General features: G+C 46.8%; 1 protein-coding gene across 4 annotated transcripts in view; it reads right to left on the bottom strand.

Moving 5' to 3' along the window:
• The window catches only part of ptprz1a (protein tyrosine phosphatase receptor type Z1a), a 256,830-nt gene that overhangs the window by 16,674 nt on the left and 213,787 nt on the right, over positions 1-26,369 (bottom strand). For all 4 annotated transcript variants that reach the window (XM_038781321.1, XM_038781324.1, XM_038781322.1 and 1 more), the window contains 7 exons: positions 25,010-25,106; positions 15,050-15,132; positions 10,431-10,565; positions 9,745-9,879; positions 8,406-8,569; positions 5,802-5,937; positions 3,028-3,174 (listed from right to left, as the gene is read on the bottom strand). In XM_038781321.1, the coding sequence (XP_038637249.1) occupies positions 3,028-3,174; positions 5,802-5,937; positions 8,406-8,569; positions 9,745-9,879; positions 10,431-10,565; positions 15,050-15,132; positions 25,010-25,106 (897 nt within the window). The remainder of the gene's footprint in view (positions 1-3,027; positions 3,175-5,801; positions 5,938-8,405; positions 8,570-9,744; positions 9,880-10,430; positions 10,566-15,049; positions 15,133-25,009; positions 25,107-26,369) is intronic.

The following is a 26,369-nucleotide window of genomic DNA, read 5'->3' as shown; positions in this document are numbered from 1 at the left end:
GTGGTCTTACCCGGTAGGATCTCGGCGTCCATCCTGTCGGGGGTGGGGGGAGGGGGGTCCGACCCCGGGCGGGGCCTCCACCATGGCCTGGCCCGCGATCTGGGCCGACCGATCGATGGGCCATCCTCTCCTGGTGGGGGCCTGTTTTACTCTGCGCCAGCCCCCGTAGCCCTACGCCATGTTGCGTCAGGGCCGGCGCGAGGAAGGAAGCTACCGAGCATGCATGAGTTTGCGCTGGGCGCAGTGCGCATTTGCACCGGTTGCAGCGCGCATGCGCTGACTCGCGGCGCACATTTGGCGCCGGTATCGGCAGCTGGGTGAGTCGCTCCAGTGCCATGTTGGCCTCCTGTAGGGTGGAGGAGCGATACACTTAGCGGTCTGATGACGCCATCATTAAACTCTCTGGTTTTTACGACGGCGTCAACACTCTGCCGTCAGAAAGGAGAATCCCACCCCAGACTTCAACTCTCCTCACAAAAACTTCCTCAAAATTCTTTCTCTGCCTTAGCTCCACTCAGCACTGACATCATCCCCCAAGCTGAAAAGCAAATTAGCTTTCCAGGGACTGAAAGCACATTAACTCCCCAGGTACTGTCCCCAGTCAAATACAACGCATTAGCCCTGACTGAAGAACACATTCCTCTGTCAATTTCACCTTTGGGCTGCCAAATGCTCCCAGGTCCTGCAAAATAGAATCTTTTTTAAAAAACAAACAGGACCACTGCAGTCAATCACACTCTAACCCCAGGCTTTTAACCCTTAAATTGCTCAATACATTTATAATCCACCTTTCCTATAAACCTTCATTTGTCACATTGCTGAACTGGTCACTCGAACTAGCAATGGCTCTCTTGTCCATGTGTTGGGGACCAGGTGATTTAGTGGTTGAGGGAATTGGGGTGAGGGTCAAGAGTACGCCAAACAAATTTGTTTTCTGACACTAACTAGCAACATCAAGAAAATACAGCAGAAGGGCTTGAATTTATGTCAAGCTTTTCACGCCCACCTGATGTCTCAATGTGTTTTACAGCAAATTAAGTACTTTGAAGTGTAGTCACTGTTGTAATGTAGGAAACACGGCAGCCAGCATGTGCTCAGCAGGTTCCCACACACAGCAATGACCAGATAGTCTGTTTTTCTGATGTTGATGGAGGCATAAATATTAGCCAGGACACCAGGGATAAGTCCCCGACTCATCTCCAAAATAGGGACCTGGAATCTTTTACATCCACCTGCAGAGGCAGTTGAGGCCTCACTCTGTTCAACATCTCATCCAAAACACAGAGGGCGCGATTCTCCCAGACAGGGAGAAATCGTAAGGCTGGCGTCAAAACTAGCCTCCCCCTCCCCGACCGGGAACCGATTCTGGTCCCCGGTCGGGGCTAGTATGCCGCGGCCGTGAACTCCGGCATCGCGGGCTTACCGAATTTCGTTAAGCCCGCTTGCCAGAGTTTGCGACGGCTGCCGCGTCGCATGACGTCAGCCGCGCATGTGCGGATTGGAAGACTCCAACCCGCGCATGCGCGGATGACGTCATCACGCATTTGCACAAAACCCGCGCATGCGCGGGCCGGGATGCCCCTCAGCCGCCCCGCGAATTGATACAGCGGGGCGGCGGAAGGACAAAGAGTGCACGGGAATCGGACCCGCTGCCCGCGATCGGTGCCCACCGATCGCGGGCCCATGGCACCCTTGGCACGGCCGTGGTACTGCCGTGCCAATCGGTGCCATTCTTGCCAAGATAGGGACTTTACGGCCGTTTTTACGAACGGCCAGACCAGGTGTGTTTGCCGTTCGTAAAAACGGCCGTAAAGGGCTTGGAATTCGGCCCATCGGCCAGCTGAGAATCGCTGCTCGCCGTAAAAAAACGGCGGCAGCAATTCGTGTCGGGAGTCGGGCGTGGGGGGGGGGAGAATAGCGGGAGGGCGTCGGACTAGCGTGGCCGTAAAAATTTACGACCCCCGCTATTCTCCGCACCGTCGTGAGTGCGGAGAATTGCGCCCAGAACCTCTGAACAGTTCAGCTCCCCTCATTACAGAACTGGGGCTGGATGCTCCGCACCCTCGCGCCGGAATCACGGCCAGCGCGGGGGCGGAGAATGGATGTTCCCGCAAGAAGTCGGGACTGGCGCTGGTTCACCAATTCTGCAGGCCCCAAAAGCGGTGTACTCCTGCACTGCCTGGGGCCATTGCCAGAGGCCTGCTCCGCCATCCTCCACCCCTGATCAGCCGAAGCCCCGACTCACGTGGCGGCTACGGACTCAGTCTACAGCTGTCCTGGTCAGGGGCAGGTCTATCGGAGGCCCGGGGGGACCTTATAGGGGGTCGGGAATGTTCATGCGGTTGTTGAGGGTCGGGTGCGCGGCCGATCGAGGGGTCTCCTTTGTGGGTCTAGCTCCACGGTCTGAGTCCGACATGGAGCACGGCATGGCCGCTGGAGGCCGCCACCATGCGCATGCACAGCTTCCGACTCGGACGTGTGGGGGCCCATATCTGCAGAAAAAGCTGCGAGATCCACTCCGGGTCCCTGCTAGCCCCCTGCAGGGCTGGGAATTCGTGACCCTTTGATCCAGGATTTTCAGGAGTAAAACTCTACCGTTTTGACGCTGGCGTGGGGACATAGTCCCAATAGTGGAGAATCCAGCCCCTGGAGTGTCAGCTGTGATTTACATCCACCTGTATCGGCAGTTGAGGCCTCATTCAGTTCAACATCTCATCCAAAAGACAGAACCTCTGAACAGTTCAGCTCCCCTATTACAGAACTGGTGTCAGCTATGATTTTTGTTACTCAAGTCCTGTAAGGGAACTTGAACCCAGAACCTTCTGGCACAGAGATAAGAATTCAGCCACCTGAGTCATGGCTGGCACTCAGAAAAGTAAAGTAATAAGATGGGCCTAGCACTCAGGCGGCGGCAAGGTAAAGTGAACACAGTATTAGATAACTTGGACACTATCAGAATTTTGCTCCCACTGAACGGCACGCCAAATTGCCTGATACTTCATGAAAAGTGACATTCAATGGCTTCACCTTGAATTGCTTCTCTAGGTTTGTCTTCCCTGAGGGCCCAGGTGTCAGAAGAGCATTGACATAGGCATATAAATGACTGGCAGGAACTTCTGTATCCTTATTACAGATGGCCTCCACCAGGACATCATGAATGAAGATGTACTGCTCCTATTGAGAAGACATATTAGACAATTGGTTTTAGTGAACAAGCTACAATCATACCAACATGTTAGTGACATTAACCTAGACTGTCTGGCAACGAAGAAGCATCAGTACGATAATTACAGATCCATGGATTCCATGCATTCCATATATATGAGGGAAATCTATGATAGTTATAAATGTTAACGGCCGAGTATAAGTCACAATTTGCATTCTCATTCAAACACAAATTGATCGCTAACAATAAATAAAATGAATATTCATGTTTTATTCTCTAAACTAAATAAGAAGTTTACACTCATTTATTTTCATGTGAAAAGTTGTTGCCCCCCATCATGGGCTGCCATTTTCCGATCCTTCCCACCAGTGGCAGGATGGGCGAGGAACGCTGTAGGCATCGGTAGGACTGGAAGATCCCAGTGGTGGCCAATGGTGAGTCACCTCTGCCATCAGAGAACAGACCCTGGGAGGAACGGAGGGAAATCCAATCGAGTATTATGCCTTCTTCATTCCAATCTCAAGTTCGTTCTTTTGAAACTATTTTTTTTAAAGTGGCCTCACATGGCTCGTAACTTCCACAGAACGGCAATCTCCTTCAGATTGTCACTACCGCCAGACTTACCTGACCTGTAATTCCTAAGCCCCGACTCCCCTCAACCTTCCTCACTCAGGCTGGGTGAGACATGAGCAGTGAAGTGCAGTAGCTGCCGTAAAGGGGAGGTTTAAAGGGCAAATTAACAGGGAGTAGGTAGGTTATAAAGTTTAGGGAATACAGTGGATGTGGGTCGGGTGGACCCCAGGGGGACGGGGAGGGAGTTCAGTCTGGGGGGGGGGGGGGGGGTCAGTCCAGGAAATGAAATGAAAAATGAAAATGAAAATCGCTTATTGTCATGAGTAGGCTTCAATGAAGTTACTGTGAAAAGCCCCTAGTCGCCACATTCCGGCGCCTGTCCGGGGAGGCTGGTACAGGAATTGAACCGTGCTGCTGGCCTGCTTGGTCTGCTTTAAAAGCCAGCGATTTAGCTGAGTGAGCTAAACCAGCCCCTAGGAAGGAGGGAGGGGATCAATTTGTGGGTGGAATCATTTGAAGAGTGGGAGGCGGTCAGTTTGGGAGAGAGGAAGTCATTTCAGGAGTGGGAGGCGGTCAGTTTTGGACAGAGGAGTCAGTCTGGGAGAGAGGAGGGCCAGTTCTGGTGGGAGGGAGGGGGATCAATTCAGAAGCAAAGTCAGTCCAGGAAGGTGGGAAGGGGATGGGGTCAGTGCAGGAGAGGGGTGTCAGCTTGGGATGGAGAGAGGTCTGTCTGGTGGCGGGGGTGGTGGTAGGGAGTGGGTCAGGTCAAGTTGGGGAAGGGTGGGGTGCGGTGGGTCAGGTCAGGCTGGTGGTGGTGGGGGTGGGGGGGGGGGGGGGGGGAGAAATGTGGTGGGTCCTCCTGAGAGGGGTTTGTATGTGTGTGTGTGTGTGTGTGCGTGTCCCATGTGAGACTGGGTCTGGATATTTAAATAGTTACTCTGGAGTTAGAAACTATTTTTTTCCCCTTCCACTTCTTTCACAGTAACTATCAGGGTAAAACTGACAATTTAAATTACTTCAGTCAGATGGCTCCCTGCCCAGCGCATTGCACTTCTGGGCAATTACTGGGTAAACCCTTGCATGGGAACTTCCTAACACAAGCTCACCATAGGGTTAGCCTCTAAATGCGAGGCTAGGAGCCTGGATGTTAGGATGTGCTCCCCCTGGTGCTGACCAGTATGCTTTCTTCCCCTGGCCACACTCAAACTGGTTTGTTTCATTGCAAAAACTACTTGTGAGGCAGAACTTTCAGTTTCTGTTCACACAGCACCATGAATTCAAATCATTTTGAAACTGCTTTCCAGTAAATCACTCAGCTTTTCTCTCTCTCTGTTTGCTATTTAGTGGATCCACAAATAAGAAATTTAAGCAAAACGTGCTTTCTCATAATAAGTGAATTATAACGAGTGATTTAATAAGTGAGTTATAACAGTGATTGGTTCCATTTTTTTTTGGAATCAAAGTGGTCATATTTTAAGTTTAATTTCATGCCAGTTTTGGAAAGGTTTGCCTAATTTTATCTTTTAATTTTCGTATTCCTTTTCGTGATTTAAGTACATTCAACAGGAAAACAAGTAATGATATGTATAGGACTTCCTTTCAACATTTGCCGGAAAAGTTATGGACTACACCCAAGAAATGCTGTTAGTTATCTCACTTCAATTTTAACATTTAAGATTTAGATCCAATTTCAACTGAGTTAAGTTTGCAGCTTGATTTCTTTCTCATTTTAGTCAACAGCTTGTAACATGTTGCCCATGTATTGTAGTGGCACAAGTCAAAGAAAGGATCTTTCTGGTGTCATTTTTTTCTCCAGCCTGACACAATGCATTCTAAATGTATCTCACAATTCCCTCTTGCGTTTCAAATAAATGTGACATCTGACATTTCTTCAAGTATAATGATGTTTTTTCCTTCTTTCTGTATTAAAAAAAAATCCTCATGAAAGGAGGTCGAATTGTTGCATTGCAAGCCAAAAATCCTTGCTCGCAATTATTTACTCCAACAAAGAAAGTAAGCCATCAGCAAGACCTCTCCTTCCAACCCCTTCAGCTTTTCTTACCTCTGTTTGCACTAAGTAGTTCCTTTGTGTTCTGATGTGTTTGAGAAATCCCAGCACATTAACGGTGCATTTGTGTTTGATTTGCTGTAACATGCTGTCTATTACGATATATGTGCCTGTTCTTCCAACACCGGCACTGCAAGAGAAATGACATTTAAAAATACAAAATTGGAAAACTGTTTAATCCTTCACCGTGACCATATCTATTTCTACAGGTGTCTACAGTGGCAAAGATACATAGTATATTTTGTTTTTACAATTAGAATTCCCAAATCCCTCTGTTCGAGTCTCAATTCTTAATCCTTTTACAGAGAGTAAAATAAAGATTGTAATACACATTGTAATCATCTTTCCACGGGTAACTAGGAATGAGCAATAAACGCTGCCACACCAGCAATACATAAGAATGAAAACAAAAATGCACATAATTGATTATTATTTTTCACAACTGCTGGAATCTTACCCACTGGTGAACATTGAGTCTTGATGTTGAGCATGAGAAAGAGCTGCATTTATATAGTTTTTGACCCATCCCTGTTTCATGCCATATTGGTGTATAACCAATTTCCCATATAATCTACACATTATGCAGTCGTTGTTACTATGCAAGCAGGCATGACAATCAACCCAAGCACAGCAAAAACTTCTAAAATGAGGAAATTGAATGAATGGTCAATTAATGTCATTATTGGAATTATTTGAGGGAGGAATATTGGCCAAGTTATCAGGAGAATTCTCTGATTTTCTTTGAAAAGTACCACAGGCTAGTCTCAGTGTGGTCTAAAATCTGAACACAGTGTATCCAACAAGGAATTACAGAATTATTATGGCGCAGAAGGAGGCCATTTGGCCCATCGTGTCTGCGTCGGATCTCCAAATGAGCCTCATGATTTAGTGCCATTCCCCTTCGTATTGTTTTTGTTCAATTAATCATTTAATGATCTGTTAAAAGTCTCAATTGAACTTGCCTCCATCATCCAGACTGTGCATTCCAGAACCGACCACTCGTTGTGTGAAAGTTTTTTCTCACATCACATGTGCTTCTTTTGAAAATTGTCTTAAATTGTGCTCTTTTGTTCTTGATCGATTTACAAGCAGGAACCGTTTCTCCCTACCTACCTTGTCTAGCTCTCTCATAATCAAATCTCCTCTCAGTCTTCTTTCCAAGTAGATTAGTCCCAACCTCTCCAACCTATCCGCATAACTGAAGTTTCTCATCCCTGGAACCATTCTTGTCAACCTCTTCTGCATGCTCTCCGATGTGTTCACACCCTTCCTATAATGTGACACCAAGAACTGTACATAGTATTCAGGCTGAGGCCTAACTAGTGACTTGTACAAATTCAGCATAACCTCCTTGCTCTTTTACTCATTATCCCCATTAATAAAGCCCAGAATACTTTATACTTTACAAACTGCTCTCTCACCTAAGCTGTCACCTTCAATGATCTACGCACATACACACAGGACCCACTGCTCCTGCACCCCTTTAAGAATTTTACCCCTTATACTATATTGTCTGTCCATGTTCTTCCTGTCAAAATGCATCAGCTCATACTTCTCAGCATTGAACGTCATCTGCCACCTATCTGCCCACTCCAACAACTTGTCCATTTGAAGTTCTACACTGTTCTCTTGACAGTTTACAATATTTCCAAGTTTTGGGTCATCACAAACTTTGCCTTGCATACCAAGATATAGATCATTAATATATATCAGGAAACGAATGGGTCCAATACCAACCCTGGGGAACTACAATCCTTACTGTTTCCTTATCGAGTTTCCTTGTCTGTCACCATGTCCTGGGGAATATCTACTTCTTTAGTGAAGATTGATGCAAGGTGTTCATTTAATATCTCCGCCCTGCTGCTAGCCTCCATGTGGAATTGCCTTTAGGTCCCTAATCAGTCCCATTCCTCTCTTTACCACCTTTTTACTATTTATATGGCGATAGAGGACTTTGGTATTCTCCTTTATATTGGCTGCCAGTCTTTTCTCATAATCCCTCTTTCCTTCTCTAATGTGTATTCCTCTTGGTTCTCAATTGCATTTTCTACCTGACACCTGTCGTAAGCACCTTTTTTCTTCCTCATCTTCATTTTTATCTCCTTTTAAATGCAGGGAGCTCTGGATTTATTTGCACTGCCTTTCCCTTTTAGGAGAATGTACCTTGACTGTGTCCAGACCATTCCTTCAGTATCAAAGAAAAGTCAGCCTAAATGACACCTGATGGCGGATTCCCACCGTACGTTCAAAGGAGATTGCACAGGAATAGTCTGGGCCTTAAACTGGATTTCCTGGGACTTTGTAAAGGTTGCAGGTTCTGCCAGTTCCTTATGACCACTTTGACAAAGGATATTAGTTGATTTCCTTCTTCTTTACCCTTCTGAGCGAGATTTCCTATTATGGTGATTTGGACCTTAACCGGCGACAAACTCACTGCAGCTATGATGAGAATGCTCACTCGCTTAATAAAAACACAGGGTAAGAAGCATTGTTCACCAGTGCAGCACTCACTCTGGCACCAGTTCAAAGCTAAAAACATTTAAACACCATCAAGTTGCTCTATATTAAAATGTTCCTATTGTGAATAATGTCAAGTACCTGCAGTGAACTACAACAGGTCCCATAAGATTGGTCTTAGCAGCTGCTGAGTGCCTTATAAACGTTAACACAGGAAGGGCATATTCTGGAACACCCATATCAGGCCATTGAGTGTAATGGTATTGGGTCACTGTATGATCATTCTGTCTTCCTTTCTGTGATCCCTGTGGTGTGTAACAAAACATACTTTAGATAGCAGTCCCATTTTTCTTTTAAAACTAAAAAATACAAGATCAGTGCAAGCGTTCATACCTTCATTCTGAGCATAACAGAACATACAAAAAGCAAAAAGCATGTGACGACATATCTGGGCCTTCATAGCCATAGAGCGCTCCTCCAGTAAACTTATTTAATAAGCCCACGACAGAGGGTATAGTTAAGATACTGAATTGTAAATAGGCTTGACTTACGCAAAAGAAAACTAAAATTCTTCAGTACTGAATGTTCACCATATCCTTCTATCCCACCCAACACCAATCCCGACCAACACCAATTTTTAAGGAACAACTCCAAACTTTTTTCAGAATTGGACATCAAAACAAACTCTTTGTCCTGCAAAAACTACCCAACATCGCCACGAGTTATGGTGTATAGGTGTATATATTATAGTATATGCAAGGATAGCAGCCCTGAGGAACTGGACTATGCACGTAGGCAGTAGTAGTCTGAAAGTAAGTGTGAACTACTTCTCAATCTTCAAGCAATGACAACCACCCCCCCCCCCCCCCACACACACACACACACACTCACAAACAACCCTGCCCAGCTAATTGTTAAATATCCTGAATTTTCTAGCTTTCATAGAATCCCTACAGTGCAGAAGGAGGCCATTTGGCCCATCAAGTCTGCACCGACTCTCGAAAAGAGCCGCTTAGCTTGGCCAACTCTTCTACCCTAAGCCCTGCAACTTCACCTAACCTACAAATCTTTGGACACATTGGGACAATTTATCAAGGTTAATCCCTGCACATCTATGGAGTGTGGCAAGAAACGGGACCACACGAAGGAAACCCATGCAGAGAGAGAATGTGCAAACTCCACATAGTCACCCAAGACTAAAATCAAACTTGAATCCCTGGCGCTGTGAGGCAGCAATGCTAACAACTTTTTCACCCAAAAATACTGCATTTTGAAACTAGAAAGCCAGTGAGGAGCCCAGCTCCAAAGAAAACTCCTCCCATTTCCGTCCCCACATGTGAAATCAGCGAAATGGAAAAGTACAAATTAATTTGCAACAAGGGACAAGATTGGATCTGAGTATTCAATTTTACCACAAGGAGATTTTGCTCATCAAAAAAGTTGATCCTTTTTGCATTTCCATAAAAGCACATCCACATACCTTCTTAAACTTTGTGTTGCGAATAGAAAACTGTCTAACAGTGTAATAAGACAAGACTTTCGTGCTTTTCAGCGACACAAGAATGTTTCCATATTCTTCGTTGCTTTCTGTCGGCCAGTACTGATCGCATTTCCTCTAAACAGAAATAAAAATAATCATGTCAAGGAAAAATTTTGTTTTAAATCCAGGATTATTATTTGGAATTTTTACTCAAGGTGGCTCTTCTTTGTACTGATTCAGCCAGGCTAACTCTCTCAGTTTAGAATAGAGGGCAGGCGTCTATCCCCAGTGACCCGGCTGTGCTGGCTTGATCTGGGAGAACTTCACTCTGGAAAATGGGTGCTCAGGATGGAAAGTGCTCCATTCCCCAGTGTAAATCCATTGCCTTGAAACACACTGAATCTGAATGTCAAGAAAAGACATCAAGCAGCTTTTACTGAACTTCTGGCTTGGAAGTGTAGAATTGGACCTTTTTGTCGCTGTGGCAAATAAGAACTGTTTTCAGTACCTTGTTGAAAATGTGCACATCAGAGGAAATGAGTCTCTATATTTCATAAAATGGCATGGTTAGTGACTGAAAGCAGCACGCTCAGAAAAGGAGGTGCCGTATCCTCACTTTTTCATTCCAAAGCCATTTGCTGACATTATTTTTGAGTGACACCGAGCATTCAAAGTCTCAAACTCACCCGTCCCTTTTCCACCAGGTTGGTGATCATAACAATAACTCCCACATTGTGCTCCCATATCATCCGCCAGAAATCTTCAGCTGTAGATTTAAGTGGCCCTTGAGCTGCAATGTAGGCTTTCTGTCTGTCGTAGCCCTGTTGAATACAGTCAAGGCATACGCTGTATGAAGTTCCTGCTTCTTATTTTGCACATTTGTCAATTGACAGATATTTAAAAGAAAGGATCCAAGGTGCATTAATATGCATTCTGGGAGGAGCTGGGAAGATTATCCACATCTTTCCGGGATAGGGTTACACAAACAAGTTTTTACAAAAATGCAGGAAAGCTTTAAGAAAAGAAAATAAGACACTTTACCTTGAATCCATCTGGCACGCAACTGGAATCATAGAATGACACTGCACAGAAGATGTAATTTGGTCATCCCACTTATGCTGGCTGTGTGAAAGATCTATCCAAGTATTCCCACTCCACTGTACTTTCCCCATTGCTGTGCAAACCTTTCCCCTTCAAATCATCATTTAATTTCTGTTTAAAAGGGAAATCTTGAACATCTCCAATGACTGCCTCTAATTTCCTGCCTGAAGACCATTTCAAACAATCACTGTGCAAAGAGATTCATCCTGACAGCCATTTCATTCATCTCCCTCCAAGTCATTTCAGGTTTCGCATTCTTCATCTTCACTATTACTCATGTAAAATGACTAAATCGCACAATAAAATTAAGAAGTCACAATATGAGTCACATAGCCTCACAACCCCTGACAATGCGTTGGAATGTTTCCTCACAGGTACTGTGATAGTCACTACTAGTGGCATATTATATGTATTACGGCACTGCCCGTATATTAAGGTACAACGGTAAATCCCTGCCTGCTGGCTCCGCCCAGCAGGCGGCGTATAAAAATGTGTGCTCTCCGATGCTGCAGCCATTCTGGTTCCAGCTACGGAGGCACAACACCTTGCTCAATAAAGCCTCGATTATTCCACCATTCTCGTCTCGTGGTAATTGATGGTGCATCAGGTACAAGAAATAAAAGCACCAACTTCGTAACTAATTTCAAAATTTTGACTTCAAAGTTGGTCTGTAATTTACACCCGATTCTATAGCTATTGTGTCTTATGCAAGAAGCTCTGCATAATTAAAAGTTTATCAATCCATCTGTAGAGAATGAGAATGTGTCCATTTCGGAAAGGGATGCCTATTAGTTTAAATTTCAAGATTTAAGAGTCAAGAAAAAGAGACCAGTCCAAAGAATAAACATTCAATTTAACCGCCTCTCAAAAATGTTCAGTTCACAAGAATAAAACCAATCACACCCCTGTTATTTTTTCAACATTTCCTGTAGCCATGTTGTTTTATTCCCGACCCTGCCAAAGGCTATTCAAAATAAAATATATAATACAATAATCAGACAAAAAAAAGTCTGGAAAGAAACCTCACAACATTTACCCATTCCATCTTCCATCACTACAGTCATCATCATGTCCCTTGAGCTAGGCCAAATGCTACATCGTCAGTGACCCTGCACTGGAAGCCTGACAACTCAAGTTCACTGAAGTTCTTTGCCCCCTCACAGTCCCTTCACTGAAATTCCTCAGAGGATTCTCATATGTGTACATATAAGGCTGGAATTTCACCCATGGGTGGTGAAAGGTGGGAATATTCCCAACTCGGCCTGTGGGCCTCAGAAGAAAATACCAGAGAGATGGGATTTTCATTCTCTAGGTTGTGGGTGAGAGGTGGGTTGCTGGGTGGTAGGTTACAGCTGGGCCAGTCAATCCAGGAATGAGTTTGGAGGCAGCCACAGGGTGCCAAAGTGGGTTGTTTAAAAGGTTTAAAATCCTTTAAAGTATCAATAGATGAAACAGGAAGCACTTGAAATCTCTTTAGCTTGTGTAAATAAACATTGTGCAATTGACAGAAGAGATCAGGGAGCAGAACATGTAAATCAAGCAATGTTTTCCTTAGAGCTCATGGCCAGAATTCTCCAACCCTGCGCCAGGTCGGAGAATCCCCAGGGGGAGGCGCGAATCCCGCCACACCACCCTGCCGCCTGCTTCCCTATTCTCCGGCGCCGCTTTTTGGGGGACGGCAGGATTCTCAACAAGCCAGTTGGGGGCAGTTGACAGTGCCCCCCCCCCACCGGCAATTCTCCGGGCCCCGATAGGATGAGTGGCCGTAAAGTTTGCCTACTCCCGTCGGCGTGATTTAATCACCTCACGCATGGCGGGACCTGGCAGGTAAGTGTGCGGGGGCAGTCCTGAGGGCATGCGGGGTGATCCGATTCTGGGGGGGCCCCCACAGTGGCCTGGCTCGCGACCGGGTCCTACCCATCTGTGGGCGGCTGGTTCCGTGGGGTCCTCACCTCCGCGCTGGGCCCCTGCATGGCTCCGCCAGATTACCCGGGGGCCAGCATGGAAATACGGCTGGCGCGGCGCCAACCACTCTGGTGTCAACCTAGCCCCTGAGAAATTGGAGAATTCCTCACTTTCAGGGGCTGTTGACGCTGGAGTGGTTGGTGGCGGTTTTCCCACCGGCGTGGGGACATAGCTCCATTTTCAGAGAATCACGCCCATTATGTTTCAGTACTCTTATGGATTTCAGCCAAACCTCATTAGATATTCTTGGCTGACCTTGGGCATAACTTTGCATGGACATCAACGGCGTTAAGTCAGTGGGTGGGTGGGTTCCTGCTCCCATACCTTGGCATGGGAGCAGGAACTTTTGAACTTGTATTCCAAACGATTCTTTCATGCAGACTGTGGTTCATAAAATCTCTGAGCTGCCATGAACTGCGCATGCCTCTTTGAAAAGTGCGGGAAAATTGTGGGGGCTTGCAAAGGAGCCAGCCACGTCAGGAGTGAGTCGTGCTGATATCTGACTCAAACCCACCCGCACACTTAAAAGGCACTCCTGAAAATCAGAAATCCTGGGAATGGGGTTGAGAATCCTAGAATCAGGTACTGGCCATCATTTTAACCCCTTTAAGAGACACGATTCTATGAAAAACCAGCCCATAATGAAACCCAGATCTGCTGCTGAAACCCTCATCTATGCTTTTGTTATGTCTAGGTTTGACTATTCAATTGCTCTGATGGCTGTCCTGTCTTCTTCGATCCAACATAAATTTGTGCACATCAAAAGTTCTGCCGCTCATATCTTAACTTGCACCAGGTGTCGTACACCCATCACCCCTGTGCTCACTGACCTACACTGGTGCACGGTTCAGGAATGACTCAATTTCAAAATTCTCATCCTTATTTTCAAATCCTCCCATGGCCTTCACCCCCTCCCAATCTCGGTTACATCCCCCAGCCCTACAAGCCTTTGAGATCTCTGCACTCCTCCAATTCTGGCCTTTTGCACATCATTGGGCCGGATTCTGTGGTCCTCCAGCCGTGGGTTTCTCAGTGGTGCGCCGTTTGCTGAATTGTATTCTCCCGCCGCATGTCAATGGGATTTCCCATTGAAGCCACACAACACCCCCGGAAAACTCATGGGCAGGGGTGCGCTGCCAGCAGGAAAAGTGAATCCCAATGGCTGGAGAATTCATTCTGCCCATTGATTCTAATTATCCCATCAGTGGTGGCTGTGCTTTTAACTGAGTTGGCCTCAGGTCTGGATTTCATCCCTAATGCTCTCTTTGTCTCTTTCCTCCTTTAAGACACTCTTGAACCCAATTCTGTGACGCAGCTTTTTGTTGTCTGTCTTAATGGTTGGAATTTTCCAGTTCCTCCTGCCGCTAGAGTGAACGGGCATTTGAATAGCTCGCTGCATTCGCCACGGAAGAACCCGCTGCCCCGGGCCCCCGAAGATCCGGACCAATATCTCATTCAATGGTTTGATGTCGAACTGTTCAGCGATAACACTTCATTAGCACCTTGAAGTATTTTCCTACATTACAGATGCTATATAAAAGCAATTTATTATCCTTTAGCGTGCTTGGTATTTCTGGGGGCAGTTATGACCACAGTTAATTAGTGAAATTAATTGGGTGCTGGGCAGGTAAGGCATTTGGGAAACCTATAGTAATGGAAAACTGCAATGCCAAAAGATTCCCCAGGGATTCTTCCCTGTAACATGGTCAGAAATGCCGGGTAAATTCTTGAAACAGGCATTCATTCGATCAATCTTCCATGGCCTTGGGTTCAGATGAACAGCATCCACAGCATTTTGCTTTTGTTTTGTATTCTGTCAATCTTCCCCTGAAGTTATGTCAACTACTTCAGATCACTTGCTGAGATCAAGCCCTTGCTGAACAAAATCCCAGTACAATTGCCTATGTAAGTGAAAGAATTGCTCCGAGGTCACAGTCACAGTGGTGAATTTGCGCCAGCACCTACTCACCAGTCTCTTCAATCCCTCTATCAGATAATGCTGTGGGAGATATACTAATATAGCAACACTGCATTCACTTCTGGTAGAAATTGTGATGTTTCACACAAACAAGCACGGCACATACAAGCAAAGATTAATATTGGCAAAGACATTTAAAATAAACACTTAGAAGATTTGAATGTTTCAGAAATCTTACAAATCACAGATAAGCCATAAATTCAAAATCACTCTGCCAGCCACCCTCCCAGTATGTGAAAGAAGCTTCTGTATCTTACTTACATCCACATAATTAGCATTGATGTAATCGCTGTGCTTGGAGTCCTTTTCCGCAGCTGGGGACAGTTTAACTCTGCTGTGGTCAACTGCAACAAAGAGAAATTTTGCTAATTTTGTTTCCAGAATAAAGCATTTTTTTAAAAAATGGTCAATAAGGGCGGCATGTGGCGCAGTGGTTAGCACTGGGACTGCGACGCTGAGGACCCGGGTTTGAATCCCGGCTCTGGGTCACTGTCTGTGTGGAGTTTGCACATGTTCCCCATGTCTGCGTGGGTTTCACCCCCACAACCCAAAGATGTGCTGATTAGGTGGATTGGCCACGCTGAATTGTCCCTTAACTGGAAAAGAGAAATAATTGGCTACTCTAAATTTATATTAAAATAAATGGTTAATGCCGGATTAAACATAAGCAAAATCCTTCCGTGAAAGCGGTAGAGCAAATGCAACGATTACATTCCGCAATGTGAGATTAGGCGTGCAGAGCAGCAACACATTCTATTGCTTAGTTAAGGAGATCGTTTTGAATCAAAATTAGATTAGAGGCATATTTCTCTCAGGTTAGGCTGATGGTGTCTTCCTCTTTCATCCAAAGGGAATTTATATGCCAAGATGTTTATAAGAGGCAAACAGAAAATGCTGGGAATACTCAGCAGCACAGGCAGTGCCTGCTGAAAGAGAAACAGAGTTAATGTTTAAATCAATGATCTTTCATCAGAACTGGCAAAATGTTGTGATAGAAAAGAACAAAGCAGAAGGCCTGTGAGAGGAAAGTACGCAGCAGGAGGGATTAAGGGCAAGATTTAAAGGCCTTGTCGCGCGTGACTTGGTGTGAGGGCGAGGCCGTTGAATCTCGTGAGAGTCCTCTCGCGAGAGGCTCAAAACGCCGTGTGAGATTTAACGGAGTCTCGCGAGATATCACAACTTGGAACTCGCTGTCACTGGCCGTGATTCAGATCTGCATTTAAAATAAAATGGAACACCATTGCCGCAGCCGGAAAGGCAGTCACCTAGCTGCGTACACCGCTAACAGCTCACTGTGAACTTAGTGCCACGGGTCGTATGGGTTCCCCCCCATCCCACGGGTCGTATGGGTCCCCCCTCCTCCCCCGGCCATCCACCTGGGTAACATCTGGTCCCAGTCGACCCATCAGCTTTATGGGCGCGCTCCAGCTCATCCAGCGCCATCTTGTTGGCTGGAATAAGTGTGCGTGGGGTTTGTAATGTGTATGTGCAGGGTGGCATGGCAGAACAGTGGTAGCACTGTTGCTTCACAATGCCATGGACCCGGGTTCAATTCCCATCTTGTGTCAGTGTCTGTGCGTGCGTTTCCCCCCTGCACGTACTCCCCGTGTGTGCGTGGTTTCCCCCCTGGGGAGGCCGAAGAATCAAGAGAGGTTACTGGACCACGCGCAGGTAGGTCATAAGTAGGTTTACGTCCTACTTCCGCGAACGTCATTCGTTCCCGTCCATTTGGGGCGGGCTTCCAATTCCAACGTCTTGCGGGACTTCAGAGAATCCTATGGGGCGCGGCGCCTCTTGGGAGGCTTGCTGGAGGCCTTTCCCGGAAGTTGCTGGTCCTGTTGCACTCAAACGAGAGCCGCACGCGGCCGATGATTCGCACCCTTAGTCTCAGAAACGGTGAATCCCGCTCATGATTTGCTTGGTATATTGCAAGATCTGAGCATTTTGCTTTATTCCACTCTCTGCTGCCCTCTCCATTAGGGAGAAGTAAATAAAGATAGCTCAAGAAGGGCTACCAGCTGCGAGACCACATGTTCATCTTCTCTCAGGACACTATATAACAGAAAGATGGCTTTGAGGCTGAGGTATATTTTAGATTTCATATGAGAAACTAATAACTGGAGACCATCGTGTCACATTTTTGAAACTAATGAAGATGTTTGTGAAATTTGAAAGATAACTCCCTGTGCGAATTGTGTTTAGGAGTGAGTCACCATGCTGCGTAATTTATAAAATTACACTGAAGGCATATTTGGGGACAAGGGGAGAACTCACCCCGAACAAACAGGATTGAGGCAATTAGGAACAAAGATTACCCAAGTGAATAAAATAGGTGAGAATAAAGTTGTAATAACCCTCACAAGACCCAAGAGGATGACCCAATTGATCTCCCCGTGGGACTCATGGAACACAATCTGAGGAACGGAAGCCTGGCAGCTGCGCCTCGTGAACCAGGTACTTAAAAGCCGGCCCTATTGGGATCTGTATGATCTGTAGTCCCGGCTGGTACCTGTGCTGTAGGCCGCATTGTGGCCTTCACCTTTGTTTGCCAAAATAAATCTTTATTGTTTAACCTTCTCAGGTCTCCTGAAGATATTATAAAAGTAAATGTTTTCCTCAGCAAGATGGGACCAGATGTTTTTGAGGTGGTGTCTAACCAATGCTGCCTGCGAGACCTCAGTGATGTGGCTAGTTCTGAAGTGAATGAGATTCTGGACCCATATTATGGCATGACTAAGAATGAGATAACACGGAAAGTTGCATTCCATGAAAGGAAGCAGCTGCCAAGTGAGGCTATTTCAGATTACATTCTCCAATTAAAGAAACTCTCTGGTCACTGCGGATATGGCACAAACTTGAAAGTCAACCTCAGAGACATGTTTGTAAGAAGGCCTAAATAACAATAACATTCAGGCCTAGCTTTTGAACAAAGCTGACAAAGGAGGCCTGAGGTGAGGCCATAGCAATGGAAATGACAGACAGTAGTAGTTGCAAATTGCAAGGGAGTTATTTTCCCAAACTGACACCAGATTTCAGAAAGATCCCGTCCATGGCAGCCCAGTTCATAGTCAGAAATTTAGATGCCATCATTGCCATAGTAATAGCCACCCATTTGAATGCCCCATTTCCAGTCAAAATTCTATGCCTGTGGGAAGGTCGGTCATATTCAAATGACCCGCAGGAGTAGAGGAAATGATAATGTTCCAGGTTGTGGTAAAGCTCAAGCCTGCAGCCCTGCACCAGGCTGAGGTGACGGCAGCTGAGGAGCCTGGAAATCCTCCAATGCACCAATGGAAACAGAGGTAATGTTATCATGCAGGAAGATCGAGAGTTGTACCCAGTCAGAGGGCAAGGAAGACAGCACATGGAAGATGTTAACAATAAGGCTCAGCAATGAAACTATCACTAACCCAAGTACCTGCAGTAAAAATGAAAGTCGGAGATTCACAATTTACTTTCGCTGTAAATGCAGCTGCATTATTTGTGCAAAAAATGGTGTGAAAGTAACTCCGATTAAGAGTATTCCACTGTTAGGTCAAGTTCGTGCCAGACTGGAATACAATAACCCATGTAGTAATAGAAGCTACAAAGGGCTGGATTCTCCGTTCTGGTGGACTATGCACTGTGGCTGGAGTTGAATCACAGGAACTGCGTGCGCACATGCATCCCAAGCGATTCACGGCCCCACTGTTGTCTGATTCGCTCGGGTCGGAATTTGTGTTAAAAGCCTGACAAGCTGGAACAGTTTTGAAGTGATCCACTCTCCTCCCGGACTGTCATTCCAGCCAAGAAGATGGCTGAACAAAGACCTGTTCAAAAAGATGGAGAACATCAGAATGCTGGAAGCATTCCAGCTGGAAGGAGGCACATCCTCTTCTCCAAGGTGGGGCGGAGATTCAAGCCCGTCATTCTCAACAGTGCCTGGAATGAGGTGGCAGAGGCTGGCAGCACTCACCAGATGGATCTGCATACAATGCCAAAATAAGATGAATAACCTCCTTAGGATATATGTGGAGGGGTGAGCGACATATAAAGTTAGCAATATTAGGATTCCCTTGAAATTTGCCCTACCCCCCCTCCCCTTCCTGGCCTCGTCAAGATGATGTCGTCTGCATTGCACCGTGTCCTCACCAGTGACTGGCACCTGGCCTGTGATGTCGGGAGCCTGCATTCACCACCCATCCCTGGCGACAGATTTATCGGTGGCTGCCACAGCCAGTGTTAATGATGGGCTCTGTAGCCCCTGTCCTGTTTCTCCCAGTATGGCCTATTGTGGGTCTTCTGGTCTTAACCTGCCAGGAGGGTGGCAACTGGTTGAGGAGATGGTCATATTGTGCAGCCAGTCGCCTCCGTGCTAAGATCCTGGTCCAACAGATGGGGGTGAGCAAGGGGTGTGTGCATTTGCTGGCACCTTAGCTGCAGTGTTATATAGATCCTGGGTTTAACACACAGGTTGCGACAGGGAGCTGGTCAGATTTCCTGGCCGGGGATTAGGGGCACGGTGAACAGGGCGGCCTTGGAGATATCTCAGGATCCTGAGAGGTGGGCTGATAGTTTCATTGGTGTGGCTTTTACTCTGAGAGGGGCTTCATGCCGGTGGGGGGTGGGAGGGGGAGGTGGTTAAAGCGGCTATGGTGCATTGGTCCTTTGTTTGGGGTGAGCTCTGATAATCCCCTGCTTCGTCTGCTGTGAGGCAGCACTGTGCCAACACCTAGTGGGCTGGTGTTTGAGCATGGCCATGCCCACTCCCCTTGAGGGGTAGGCTGGGTGGGGGCGCATCCACATGACCAAGAAGCCCTGAATAGCATATGCAGGAACAGTCAGCAGTCTCAACAGCCAGGAATTTGCAGGTAGGGGGTGATTTTAAATTCATTTATGCAGAAGTGGGGGTCTCAGCCAGGGCACTCTGATCCCGAGGGGGACACCCTTGCCACCAAATCTCCACTACTCCCTGGGGTCCAGGCACACACCACCAGCAAACCCGAACAGTTGCACAGGTTTTCTTACCTGCTTGTTCCTCCTGAATAGCCATGGTGCCTGGGTCCTGCTTGTAAATACTTGCACCAATTCACCACGTGGCTCTCGGCTCAGCATCACGGAGAGGTAGAGCTTCGGGCTCCCAGCCCATCAATCAAATTTAAATCCACGCATATCATGGGCGGGATTCTGTGATCTTGAGGCTGTGTTGTCGCCGTCGGAAATGCCATCACGTTTCTCGACGGCGTCAACACGGCCTCAGGATCAGCTATTCTGGCCCCTACAGGGGGCCAGCACAACTGCTGATCCCGGCGTCAACTGGGCGCCGCGGGGTCCGTGCATGCGCAGTGGCATTGGCGTGGAGGAAAGGAGGCTGCCAGCTAGAGAGGCAGGCCGGCTGATTCGGTGGGCCCCAATCACAGGCCAGGCAACATCGGAGGACCCCCCCAGGTTCGGACCCCTCTCCGCGCCCCCCCCCCCCCCCCCGACTCTTCCACACCGAGTTCCCGCCAGCTGTGAGCAGGTGTGAACGGTGGCGGCTGCACTCGGCGTTTTTACGACGGCCGCTGGACCCATCCAGGCGCTGCGTCAACCATGCCGGAGCCAATGGCGCCGATTCTCCACTCTGCGGAGAATCGCGTGCCGGCGTCTAGGCGGCGTTGCGCGATTTGACGCCGGTCACAGGGATTCTCCGGCTTGGCCCGAGAGAATCCCGCCCCATGGTTTTGCATTGTGCCGCCTGCTGCTGCCACCGGTGGAGGTCTGAAGCATTGGAAGGGCGCCAAGCCTATTTTTCAACTGACGCTTGATTCTCCGCCAGATCAGGAAACCCAGTGCCAGCAGTGGACAGCAGAGAATCCAACTGTAAGTGTCATTTTGGGACAGAAAACCGGTGGGAACCCCGGCGGCTGTCCTGCCGTGATTCCCATCGCAATCCATAATTACTCTTTTTCTTTGGAGCCTGGGGAGATTCCTGCCAGGAAAGAGATGCACAGGACCTAAAGTGGCTGACCAGGCTGGCTCCTCGAAGATCAAGCTGCAATGAGGGTAGAACCCCACGTTAAGGCTGGCTCAATACTTTTGCAAGAGTGCCCCGAACTCCACTCCAGACCATCCTACAGCACCCTCCACCCCCCCACTCCAAGTGACCGACGCCCCCCAATCGGGTCAGCAAAGGGCTCCCCCCCATGCACCCGTTCAGGCCTCCATTCATGCTCCCGACTCAATCCCCCCTTTCATGGCTCCATCCATTGGTAGTGCGCCTTGTCACTGACCCCTGGCACCCTATCAGTGTCAACCTGGCAGTGCCAAGGGTGCCATGGCACTTCCCTGCGGTGTCCCTAACCACCTGGGACTCCAATGAGCTCCAAGATCCTCCAACATGGTCATTGAAGGCGGGTCCAGCGATGAAACTTCTCAATCCTTAATAAACTAATTTATGTAAAACTACTCTAGTGGCATCCTAGGTATTCAGTTTTAAGGATTGAGATTAATTATAGAAAGTGTACTGGGTAATCATTAACCATTAAACCTGTGTTTTAGGACATAGCAGTGATAATCATGTAAGCTCTGGCTACAAGCAGTGGCCATAATGCATGATGGGATTTAGGCCAGCTAATATGCCCATGGTTTTGAGACATAGGGAATGTGTGATCAGCAAATTACATAGTAAGTTTTTATCAGTGGCCCCAATATCCTCTGGAACAATCTATGAAGTGAAATGGAAGTCACTTCTGAAATCCTATCCTTCTGAAACAATCCATGGAGTAAAGAGGATGCCAATTCTGCCATCCCTCATGAACAATGGGTGCGTAGGATGCCAAGATGGGGAAACAACTTAAGATTGGCATAAAGCCTTTTGGTAAACAACATCTAACAGGATGAGGCTCAATCATGGACTGATTGCAATTTTATTGGATAAATTTTAAACATGACAGCTTCAGGGATTGGATCGAGTCCAACTGGGTTGGGCTATTAATTTTTGGAATTTGTATCATTGATGTGTTTTTATCAGTGTTTAGTAGATAGATATTAGCAAGCATCCAGATCTCATCTCCGTGTTCATGAAACCAAGCTTGGGTTAATAAATAGCCATCTTAAACAGGTTGTGTGTCTGCTCTGTTTATTAAGCTAAGGCCGAACAATGAGGGTAGAAGCCCACGTTAAGGCTGGCTCAATACTCAGGCCTTGAAAATGCTCCAACAGTCATCCTGCCTGGTCTCCGTTGATGAGACCAGCAGCGATTCCCGCTGGCCTCACCCTGTGCAGTGGGGTTGGTGAAAATCGGGAGTCGGGAGACTCCGGCTAAAACCTGGAAACGCATGTTTAAATTTTAATACTTATTTGTGTCTGAATCTGTTCCACACCCAGCAAGGGCGTGAACCAGATGGCGTCCTGTGACGTGGACTGGGAGCATCAGCGCCCAGTGTGAACTTCATTTAGAGGCTCTCCCGCTCTTCTCCGGGAAATAGCAGGAAGTGCACTGGAACAAGGCGGAAGCGGGGGGATAGAATTGCCCCAAAGAAAGAAATTGGCTGAAGAAAATCCGGTTGAACTGGTCCTACTTATTTATAATGGGAATTAGTAAGAAAACATTGTAGAAATGCTGAGAGCACAATGCGGTCTTTAAGCATGGAGAAGCAAATCATGACATTAACCATCGGTACGATATTAAATATTAAATAGCATAAGTCAGAATATCATGCAAATGAAGTCATTCTTTTGAGATATCAGGTGAAGACTTAATTTGCAGCCACTGAGCAGCCTGCAAATTACTTTACAAGCACAAATGTGCCAGCGTCTGTCAGGGAAATTAGTGAGGAACCCCCCCCAAGGTAAAGTGTTCAGTGAAGTGTTCAATAAAGTCATAATGAAGAGAAATTGCAGGAGTATTTCGCATGTAGAAATTAACTGAATGTAGATTAAGGCTGTCTCCTATGAGGTTTAAAAAACATTTAAATCCACTAAGGTTCAGAGAGTGAATGTTGGAGGGAGAGTACATCGGGAGAGACGGCTGTAGCGATAAGCTACTTTTGGCATCCAAAAAGGTAGATCGAGACATTGAAGAGTTGGTGAAAAGTTGTGAATGTGCCTCAGATGTGAAATGATCCAACCAAGGTTCCTTTACTCCATAGTCAAACACAAGGGGCACAATTTAACGGGACCAATTCTAAGTGCCGTAGCGAGTGAGGTTTCCCGTGAGCTCCTCGGTGGCTGCATTGGAGAGTTCCTGACTGCTATTGAACAGCACATAGTCAGTTTTTGTGGCCCTTGCGTGTTCCTCGCCGGACAAGCCCATTATTTTAATTACTGGGGAGTTGAGCCTGCTGGCCAGACCGGGTCCACAGAGATCGGGCTGCCATTTTGAAAGGATGCCCAATCTCTAGATGAGCATGCGAGTCCCTCACACCCCCCACCCATGGACAATGTCGCCCCACAGACAAAGGCACTACCCCCCTCCCCCAAATGCGGACATGGAGTTCTGAAGGGCCCCTCATATTTCACCCCCACACCCTCCATACCACCCTCATCCCAACTTTCACGAGCATCGCTCCCCTTAAGCCCTGATCCGTGGCAGCAACACCCTGGCACCCGTGCCCTGCCATCCTGACAGTGGATCTGCCAATCTTACAGTGCCACTCTGTCACTTTGTCCCCCTCATACTTGCCCTTCAACCCCCACCATCCATATCACCCTCATCCCACCTTCCACGTGTATTGCTCCCCTCAGGCCCTGACCCTTGGCAGTGCCACTCTGGCATTTTGACAGTGCCAGACTGGCAGTGCCAAGGTGCCAGCTGGGCAGTGCCAAGCTGTCCGGGTGTCAGCGTGAGAGCTAGAGTACCACCTTGTCTGTCCCTGACCACTCAAGGGCCGCCATTGGCCTGGGAGACCCTCCAAGTGTTGTTCCACCTGTCCCTCGATTGTGTGGACGAGCTCTAATTGCCTCTCGCGGGACCTCTCTCTGGGGTGCCGGTTCAATTCCAGGAGGCCATTGGATACGGCGACCATCTCATTAATGAGATGGAGATTGGCCTTTAAGTGGTGATTAGTGGGTTCTCGCTGCGCAGAGGCAAGTTCTGGAATTCGCAACGGGAGCAAGCCGGTTCGATCACAAACCTCTTGCCGCCTCACGAGCTTTGTGATTCGGCCGCTCCCGTGATTGAACTGGCTTGCACGGATTCTCGCCAGGCGAAGTGAGGCCATTAAACCGCGGCAAGGAAATTGTGGGAACGAGTATATATCGATTTATTTGAAGTGAAAAGTAAAGAGTCCCTTGTTTAGGTCGACATTGATAGCAAGTGGTTACATTTTGAGCCTATGATATGCTGGTGTAAAGGAAAAACATTATTTTACATGTAAATTACTCTGACAGCATCGTTTATATATGTTTTGGTTGTGCTTATAGTAAAAATATGTATGAAAAAAATGAAAATCGCTTATTGTCACGAGCAGGCTTCAATGAAGTTACTGTGAAAAGCCCCTAGTCGCCACATTCCAGCGCCTGTCTGGGGAGGCTGGTACGGGAATCGAACCGCGCTGCTGGCCTGCTTGGTCTGCTTTAAAAGCCAGCGATTTAGCCTGGTGAGCTAAACCAGCCCCAACCCAACCTGTTAAAACTTTCTGATATTGTTGATGCTTTTATAGTTATATCTAATTCTGGGACCTTGTCCATTAAATGGTACATGTACATGCGCTGTTTTTTTTAAAAGTGGGGTGGGAGTGTAGATAATGTAAAGTTTGGGAGGGGTCAGAAAACCTTGTCAAGCTTTTCTCTATGCAACAGACCACAGTTAGGAGGATGGGGTGGGATGGGGAGATGAGAACAAGATAAATTGTAATCTTAAATCGTGATGCTGGTGAGATCCCACTCACCGGCCTTGTTTACTCGAGCGAGAGCGCAACGAGGCCCGATAATCATGACCTATATGAAAGTCATTCTTCAGCACCCACCCAGCCAAATCATCAAGCTTGTAGGACTAAGTACCACTGAGGAAGTTCTTAAATTGATCAAGATAGGGGCTGGTTTAGCACAGTGGCTAAACAGCTGGATTGTAATGCAGAACAAGGCCAGCAGTGTGGGTTCAATTCCCGTACCGGCCTCCCCGAACAGGCGCCGGAATGTGGCAACACATTCACAATAACTTCATGGAAGCCCACTTGTGACAGTAAGCGATTATTATTATTATGATTCCAAATAATTATGATAATCTTGGGAGATCATAAAATAATCAAGATGGCTTACAAGCAACTATATTGATATAGCGGTTCTTGTTTTTGTTGTCTGGGTGGTTGGAGCTATCTGACGTGATACCCAAGTCAACTGTGCATCCTTGGACTTCCTGCAAAGATAAAACGCACATGTTAGATGGTATAATAAAATTGGACACAGCCAAGCCCGTTAAATGAATTAATTAAAAAATTGTTGAATCCCACTTCTTTTCCCCTGCATTTTCCCCTTCCCATTCCTGACAGAATAGAAACCTGCACGGGGACATTTTCATACTGCTGGCTGCCTTCTAGTCTTCATCAAGTGGTTAAAATTCATACATCAGTTAAACAGTGAGCATTTGGAATTCAACTGTTGGGGCATCACACTGTTGGGAGCTCTAATCTTCACCAAACTGTGGTCGACAAATCTTCTTGAGGAACTAAATATTAGTCTCCTGAACACTGCTATGAGTGACCCATGAGGGGAAAAAAAATCCTTCAAGCGTAAAAAATAAATTGTGCTTTTCCTCATTTCTTTGAACATTTCCAAATATAGTTTTGATATAAAAAGTACTGGAGATGGCAATAAAGACTGCTTTCCCAGTGTAGGGGAGGAGAAGGGAGGTTATGCGATGAAACATCCAGGAAGAGGCCCAATCCATCCTTAAAATAATGGTAAACGTAGTATGAAGCCACAATTCCCTCCTGCAAATGTCGGCAGAATTGAAAGTGGTAATTCATTCCGAACGCTTTTCCACAGATGGAATATGATTGTTTGTGTATGGTGAGATGCATGCAAATATGAAAAAGGCCAGGTCCACCCAAAGACGGTGTGATCAATATGCTCCGACAATGACCCCTACCACCATATCCTTGCCCCGCTCCACTCCCCTCGGTCCTCACTTACTGAACAGCATAGGGGCGTAGTGCATTTCCACAGCACTGAGTCCCAGCAAAAAAGCTTAGCGGCAATTTGGGGTGGGTAGAAATCGGCGACGCATTGGGCTTTTCACAGTAACTTCATTGCAATGTAAGCCTACTTGTGACAATAAAGATTAAAAGATTAAAGATGTATCTTTTAAATTATTTTCCAAAGAGGTGAGCTTTATAAGAACTGCATCTTGCAGGCAATCAAGGAACTTTCAAGCAAAATTATATTCCATGGTTTTAAAAGCTCTGAAACGCAGGCCTTAAATTCGAGCCAAGCGTAAATGCAAGCCTAGCTTGCTGCAATAGTAAGTTACTCAAGCTATAGCCTCGGTATATCCTACTCTAGTCATATTATCTTGGAAGCTCCAGTAAAGTCAACTACTTTGAATCTGGTCTCAAGATTGTGTGAAATCACAATTCCTCTATACATGTCTCCATCTGTTAGTTTTCTCTAAAGGAGGCCA

The sequence above is a fragment of the Scyliorhinus canicula genome, chromosome 20 (assembly GCF_902713615.1).
Source record: "Scyliorhinus canicula chromosome 20, sScyCan1.1, whole genome shotgun sequence".
Classification (NCBI taxonomy): domain Eukaryota; kingdom Metazoa; phylum Chordata; class Chondrichthyes; order Carcharhiniformes; family Scyliorhinidae; genus Scyliorhinus; species Scyliorhinus canicula.
Note: the sequence above shows the minus strand (reverse complement) of the source record. Positions and strands in the feature narration are given on the sequence as shown.